The following is an 8015-nucleotide window of genomic DNA, read 5'->3' on the forward strand; positions in this document are numbered from 1 at the left end:
TTCTGAACATTCAAGTGTTGTTGTCGTACCTAATTCTCGCACCATGGCCCTCATTCCGAGTTGTTCGCTCGCTAGCTGCTTTTAGCAGCATTGCACACGCTAGGCCGCCGCCTACTGGGAGTGTATCTTAGCATAGCAGAATTGCTAACGAAAGATTAGCAATTCTGCTATTAAGTATTTTCTTGCAGTTTCTGAGTAGCTCCAGACCTACTCCTAGATTGCGATCACCTCAGTCCGTTTAGTTCCTGGTTTGACGTCACAAACACGCCCAGCGTCCGGCCAGCCACTCCCCCGTTTCTCCAGGCACTCCTGCGTTTTTACCTGGCACGCCTGCGTTTTTTAGCACACTCTCTGAAAACGGCCAGTTTCCGCCCAGAAACACCCACTTCCTGTCAATCACACCATGATTACTCGAGCGACTGAAAAGCTTAGTTCGCCCGTGAGTAAAATAGCATAGTTTTGTGTAAAATTGCTTAGCGCGTGCGCCCTGCTGTGCATACGCATACGCAGAATTGCCAGATTTTAGCCTATTAGCAATTCTGCTAAAAATAGCATCGAGCGAACAACTCGGAATGACCACCAATGTTCAGTCTGTATTTGCCGGATTTCCACAAACCAACCTCCGCCATATTCTATCAAAGGGTGGGAATGAATACTGCAAAACAGCAACCAATCTGCTCATTGCCGGAATCAGCGGAGCGTCGCATTAGAGCAACTATTAAATGCTGAGCGATTAAGGATTCCAGCAAAGCTCCAGTGTTTCCAATGTGCTGTATCCGGCGACAGACAGGCCATTAGTCACACACAGATACCACGCACAGGGCCTCCTACACACACTCACAAGCATATTTAGCAAATGTGCAGCCACAGTATAGATGCAATGCACGGTACAGTGCTTTGGAGTTCTTAGCCCAGAATTCGGGTCAGGTGACCTGCCAGGGGTGGTCTGATGCATACCTGCCCGTCCCCTATAATTTCTCTCCCCCGGATTCTATAGCCTGAACAGACGCAGGGGAGTAAAGGGCTGCAGAGAACCCAGCTCTGCATCCAGTGACTCATCTGACGACTACTGAGAGGGAGTGTGACTTAGGCCAGACATCTGTTCCTCGGCAGCTGGGGCAGGCAATTTAGGATACTGGAAAGGGGTGGGGCTTACACAGGAGCAGGATAAGCTGGCAGAAAGGCGTGGCTTGGTGAAAGTGGGCCTTTGGGCGGGGCGTATTTTTCCTAATTGTGCACACATGCCATACCCTGTCCTAATTCTGATCTGGGACTATTCTGTGGGCGATTCCTTATAAGGGGATCAGTATGATTTACCGGCGGTATACAGACAACGGCATCCCGTCTGCCAATACGCCGGCAGCGAGGCGAACGCAAAGAGTCCCCTTGTGGGCTCGCCACAGGGAGTGCGAGTGGGAATTGGCCCTGTGCGCCGGGATTCCTGCGTCGGCATCCTGACTGCCTGGATCCCGACAGCCGACAAATTTACTGCATCCCCTTTTAAAACATCTGCGCCTCCTCTCCTTGGACATGCCGACTTGGGGTTTAGATAAAGAGGGCAGATGTATGGTAGTTGCAGGCTTGCACCCTGTGCCAACTTCCCCTTTACCTGTTCTTCTCTTCCAGCTCCTTGTTGGCCTTCCTCTTGAACTTGGGCAGAAGCTGCTGCAGCAGCTCTTTCACGGCGTCCCTCTCTTTTATTGCTGTGCTGTCATTGGAGAAATGGAAGTTAGTGGACTCTCCCGCATGGAGGACAAGCTGGAGCTGGACCTTCGCTTTGCCATCGGGGCTGATCTTCTGACCTGGAGGGAGCAAGCGACACATCAGATCCAGGATTCATGGTAAAACTGGCTAGGATCAGATCAAGCCACATAGCAGGTGAGCACTGACACTGCTATATCCAGAAAGGCTAGTGGGACGCTCCTCCATCAGCCCTGGGACCCCGGATTACATCACAGACCGCACAAAGTGAACACTGTGACTTAACAATTTTGCCTAAATTTTCCTGTATAACAGGTTTAAAATAATATTTTATATTCAAATACACTTCAAGAAGACATCACATATCAGCCCCTAACATGTAACAGCTCTCCCTCTCTCGGCGCAGCAGTCTAGTGGATGCCTCCACTCTCCGTGGTCTACTAGAATAGCCAGGGGCAGCCGTCATCCTCCCACAGGCTCGGGCCTCCAGAAAACAGCTCGTACAGCGGGAGGAAGAGGGGCGCCAGAATCTGGAGAAGAGCCGCAGCAGTGTAAGAGTTGCACACTATCTTCCTATGTACAACACACTGATAATAAGTCTAACCAGAGTGACTACTCTCCGCACCATAGTAATTCCAGCAACTGATGTCTCAATGACAACAACCACTTACACTTGATGTCTCCATACAGGTGGCTCACTGTGAAGCGGTCCTTGCCCTCGGGGGCCCAGGCGATCCTTTCCGCCATTAGGTAGAGGGCCCCATCTTGCTTCTTCTGACGCACTTTCTTCACTATCAGCAGCACTTCTTCCGAGGACGTAGCCATGTTGGTGAGTTGGGCGGGCGCTGCAGAACACAAAGTAACAGTTACAAGCCGGGTGGCAGGAGGCAGGGTAGTGTGTATTAGTCAGGGCATCGCAGCAGATAGCGTCACATCGCAGCATGAAGCAGGGATCGGAGCAGCGACAGCTGGAATACACGGCCGGATTAATGCAAAGCGGCATGGGGATAAATTATCATCTGTGTCCTCTGAGACGCCATGCTGAGCTTGGCTGTGAAATATTTTAAAGGAAACTTTTTACAATTGGGTCTGAAAGTCAAGTGACATCAGCTAGTGACACATATACAAGCTGCAACACCGGGCTCACCCAACTGACTCTTCAAACAATTGAATACCCCCCCAATGTATCAATATACTGCTCCATGTGTACCACCACAATTAGCATGAACCTGAAAATAATCAAATTAAAATGTAAGGCGCGCTTATCGGGCAGTAGTCAAAGATATCCATGAACCACAGCGCTGTCACTGTGTATTTATGGTGCATTATTAGGAAATACAAGGTAGGAGGAATCACAAATATACTATACTGCTAGGACAGTGCTGTCACTGTGTGAGGATGATAATGTATATTCAAAAAAGGGGTGACTGTAAATGGATGGCATAATATTAGGACATATAAGGCAGGAGTAACTATCTCCAGACCATAGTGCTGGTACATAGTGTATGTGCGATGGCACAGTATTATCATATATACGGTAGCAGTCACTGTGTATAGAGGGTAGAGCAGGGACATAATGATGTCAATGTGTAGGTGTGGCACAGTATTAGGCTATATAAGGTAGCTGGTACTGTGTACAGACGTCAGAGCAGGGACATGTTGCTGTCAGTGTGTATGGGTGGCACTGTATTAGGCTATATACGGTAACAGGCACTGTGTACAAATGGTAGAGCAGGGACATGGTGCTGTCAGTGTTTATGGGTGGCACAGTATTAGGATATATAAGGTATGAGGCACTGCACAGATGGTAGAGCAGGGACATGGTGCTGTCAGTGTGTATGGCTGGCACAGGATTAGGATCTAAGAGGTATGAGGCACTGTACAGTCGGTACAGCAGGGACATGGTGCTGTCAGTGTGTATGGGTGGCACAGTATTAGGATATATAAGGTATGAGGCACTGCACAGATGGTAGAGCAGGGACATGGTGCTGTCAGTGTGTATGGCTGGCACAGTATTAGGATATATAAGGTATGAGGCACTGCACAGATGGTAGAGCAGGGACATGGTGCTGTCAGCGTGTATGGGTGGCACAGTATTAGGTTATATAAGGTAGCAGGCACTATGTACAGACGGTAGAGTAGGGACATGTTGCTGTCAGTGTGTTTGGCTGGCACATTATTAGGATATATAAGGTATTAGAAACTGTACAGTCGGTAGAGCAGGGACATGGTGCTGTCAGTGTGTTTGGCTGGCACATTATTACGATATATAAGGTATTAGGCACTGTACAGTCGGTAGAGCAGGGACATGGTGCTGTCAGTGTGTATGGGTGACACAGTACTAGGATATATAAGGTATTAGGCACTGTACAGTCGGTAGAGCAGGGACATGGTGCTGTCAGTGTGTATGGGTGACACAGTACTAGGATATATAAGGTATTAGGCACTGTACAGTCGGTAGAGCAGGGACATGGTGCTGTCAGTGTGTATGGGTGACAGTACTAGGATATATAAGGTATTAGGCACTGTACAGTCGGTAGAGCAGGGACATGGTGCTGTCAGTGTGTATGGGTGACACAGTACTAGGATATATAAGGTATTAGGCACTGTACAGTCGGTAGAGCAGGGACATGGTGCTGTCAGTGTGTATGGGTGACACAGTACTAGGATATATAAGGTATTAGGCACTGTACAGTCGGTAGAGCAGGGACATGGTGCTGTCAGTGTGTATGGGAGACACAGTACTAGGATATATAAGGTATTAGGCACTGTACAGTCGTTAGAGCAGGGACATGCTGCTGTCAGTGTGTATGGGTGACACAGTACTAGGATATATAAGGTATTAGGCACTGTACAGTCGTTAGAGCAGGGACATGCTGCTGTCAGTGTGTATGGGTGACACAGTACTAGGATATATAAGGTATTAGGCACTGTACAGTCGGTAGAGCAGGGACATGGTGCTGTCAGTGTGTATGGGTGACACAGTACTAGGATATATAAGGTATTAGGCACTGTACAGTCGGTAGAGCAGGGACATGGTGCTGTCAGTGTGTATGGGAGACACAGTACTAGGATATATAAGGTATTAGGCACTGTACAGTCGTTAGAGCAGGGACATGCTGCTGTCAGTGTGTATGGGTGACACAGTACTAGGATATATAAGGTATTAGGCACTGTACAGTCGTTAGAGCAGGGACATGCTGCTGTCAGTGTGTATGGGTGACAAAGTACTAGGATATATAAGGTATTAGGCACTGTACAGTCGTTAGAGCAGGGACATGGTGCTGTCAGTGTGTATGGGTGACACAGTACTAGGATATATAAGGTATTAGGCACTGTACAGTCGGTAGAGCAGGGACATGGTGCTGTCAGTGTGTATGGGTGACACAGTACTAGGATATATAAGGTATTAGGCACTGTACAGTCGGTAGAGCAGGGACATGGTGCTGTCAGTGTGTATGGGTGACACAGTACTAGGATATATAAGGTATTAGGCACTGTACAGTCGGTAGAGCAGGGACATGGTGCTGTCAGTGTGTATGGGTGACACAGTACTAGGATATATAAGGTATTAGGCACTGTACAGTCGTTAGAGCAGGGACATGGTGCTGTCAGTGTGTATGGGTGACACAGTACTAGGATATATAAGGTATTAGGCACTGTACAGTCGGTAGAGCAGGGACATGGTGCTGTCAGTGTGTATGGGTGACACAGTACTAGGATATATAAGGTATTAGGCACTGTACAGTCGGTAGAGCAGGGACATGGTGCTGTCAGTGTGTATGGGAGACACAGTACTAGGATATATAAGGTATTAGGCACTGTACAGTCGTTAGAGCAGGGACATGGTGCTGTCAGTGTGTATGGGTGACACAGTACTAGGATATATAAGGTATTAGGCACTGTACAGTCGGTAGAGCAGGGACATGGTGCTGTCAGTGTGTATGGGAGACACAGTACTAGGATATATAAGGTATTAGGCACTGTACAGTCGTTAGAGCAGGGACATGCTGCTGTCAGTGTGTATGGGTGACACAGTACTAGGATATATAAGGTATTAGGCACTGTACAGTCGTTAGAGCAGGGACATGCTGCTGTCAGTGTGTATAGGTGGCACTGTATTAGGATATATAAGGTAGCAGGCACTGTGAGGGGGCAGCGGTGTGTCAGGATGCCCGGGATGGGGGTGACGGGGCACGGGGGCACATACCGCTCCAGTCAGGCGCATACAGACAGCGGCTCCATGCTCCCAGCCTGCCCCGCTTCCTCTTTCCTTCCTCTCCTCTGGGTCTAGCTACGGAACTCCGGACAGCACAAACCACCTCAGATGCGCAACAGATCTTACACTGCCGCCCATTTGCTCATCAGCATCACGTGGGCCCACTGACAGCCGCTGCTCAATCTGACATGTCATTGGCTGGCAGAGGTCAGTTGACAGTAGAAAGCAAACGCGGCAATATGACCTTGGCCATTGGTTGGCTCTGATCACCTGGTATGCTTGCAGCCATCCTGCCCATTGCTTAGTTCATGTCACATTACATAATGTGGGCGTAGCCATAAGCTGCCAGTAATGACGCTTGTTGTCACAGGCCTGCATCCCACCAACAAAATGGCAGCTCTGTCTCACTATAACCTTAAATAACCCCCTTAAAGGCCAACAGGAATTTCACTCTCTCCAGTCTCTGCCTTGACCAGGAATAATGTCACAATTATCCCGAATTATGTGATTAAACAGCTTCATTTATATGTTACTGAGGGTCATTCTAAGTTATACACTGATTTTTTGTGAAGTATTTATAATACAGTTGCTATTATCTATAACTTTGCTCCTTAGTCGTGGCATGCTTACCACTGAGCACACCATGCTATAATGCTTTTCTCTTTTGGGGGATGTGTGTGTTATTTTGTTGTGTTTTGTCACTGTGGGGCAGTTTTGATCTTAACCTGCAATTTACTATCTAGGACAGGATGCTTGCGGTTATGTGACCAACGCCGGAATCCAGACTCCCCCCGAGGGTTAGGGTAGGGTAAAAATTCCCTGTCTGCTGTCGACATCTTCAGTGTTGGGATGCTGCTGGCGGTCACGTGACTGCCGGTACTTTGTATGTATTCCACTAGGACACAGGATCTCAAACTCGGTCCTCAGGACCCCACACAGTGCATGTTTTCCAGGTCTCCTCACAGAATCGCAAGTGAAATAATTAGCTCCACCTGTGGACCTTTTAAAATGGTGACCTGGAAAACATGAACTGTGTGGGGTCCTGAGGACCGAGTTTGAGAACCTATGCACTAGGACACCCAACCCAACTAGCGCCGCCATCGATGGTCGATTGTTTCAAACCGTCTGATGGTTTGTTTTTTCACATGCGCAGTCAGTGCCCGCTCATGCGCAAAACACAGCTGTGATTCGCCATCTGAATCAGCCATCGATATTATACCATGGATGGTGACCATTGACGGTGAATCGCTCATCATCAGTATCAGACCAGCAATGGTTGCTAAACCAGCGGTGGGATTTTGAACAAGCCTGCGGCGCTGGGATTTTCCCGCAGTCGCTAGTTTTTTCCTGTTCAGTTGTCGGGTAGAAAATCAGTCCCGTTTATTCCTATAGGAATATCTCGCAGACCTGGCGCAGGTTAAAAAAATGTAAAAATTACTAATTTAAGCCAAAACTGATACCGAAAACTTTTTTGTATTTGGCTGTAAAAATTCCCATGTTTTACCAATGGAATCCCGCGGGTACCAGGAGCGTGCATTCCGGCATTGATAAAAAATTGGTTATGAGGTCCGCTGTGATTTCTACGGCAAAAATCTTATGGCCAATTGAACATGCCCCTATGGGCCTCATTCACAGATGGAAGCGTGTCAGTGTTGCCCGGAAATGGCCAATGTCTGAGTCTGTGCATGCGTCTCGATTGTCCCATGTTCCAAGCCATACGTGACCAGAACCTAAGGTGCCGGAAGCAGCTTCTGATTCCTCACTGTGATCTGTAGACTATTAGCAGTACCTAGAATCTCCCGAATTCATCTGGGGGTCGAGCTTTCAGCTTTGCGGCTCCAGCTGTATAGAACTCTCTTCCCCCGCACAGTCCGAGAGGCCCCCACGCGAGCATCTGTCACAAACAGACTGAAGACTGACCTGCTATCTCACGCATTTCACGAAAAACAACCAAAATGCTTAGTTCTCGGTTCTAAGCTTATTTTGTATCTTGTGTTCTTAAATGCAAATATAAAGTACTTTAAGCCAGCGCCGTAACTACGTGTGTGCCAGGTGTGCCTGGCACACAGCGCAGTTGCCTCGAGGGCGCAACAGC

At 48.2% G+C, this 8015-nt stretch overlaps 1 protein-coding gene across 2 annotated transcripts in view; it reads right to left on the bottom strand.

The window, feature by feature from the left end:
- Window positions 1-6107, bottom strand: part of GTF2H1 (general transcription factor IIH subunit 1) — a 40451-nt gene extending 34344 nt beyond the window's left edge. The window contains exons 1-3 of one of the 2 annotated variants that reach the window (XM_063946347.1): window positions 5912-6107; window positions 2373-2546; window positions 1610-1802 (exon numbers count right to left, since the gene is read on the bottom strand). In XM_063946347.1, the coding sequence (XP_063802417.1) occupies window positions 1610-1802; window positions 2373-2526 (347 nt within the window). In that variant the 5' untranslated portion in view covers window positions 2527-2546; window positions 5912-6107. The remainder of the gene's footprint in view (window positions 1-1609; window positions 1803-2372; window positions 2547-5911) is intronic. The other variant, XM_063946346.1, reaches the window with a different exon arrangement.
- Window positions 6108-8015: the final 1908 nt, after the last annotated feature.

The sequence above is a fragment of the Pseudophryne corroboree genome, chromosome 11 (assembly GCF_028390025.1).
Source record: "Pseudophryne corroboree isolate aPseCor3 chromosome 11, aPseCor3.hap2, whole genome shotgun sequence".
Lineage (NCBI taxonomy): Eukaryota > Metazoa > Chordata > Amphibia > Anura > Myobatrachidae > Pseudophryne > Pseudophryne corroboree.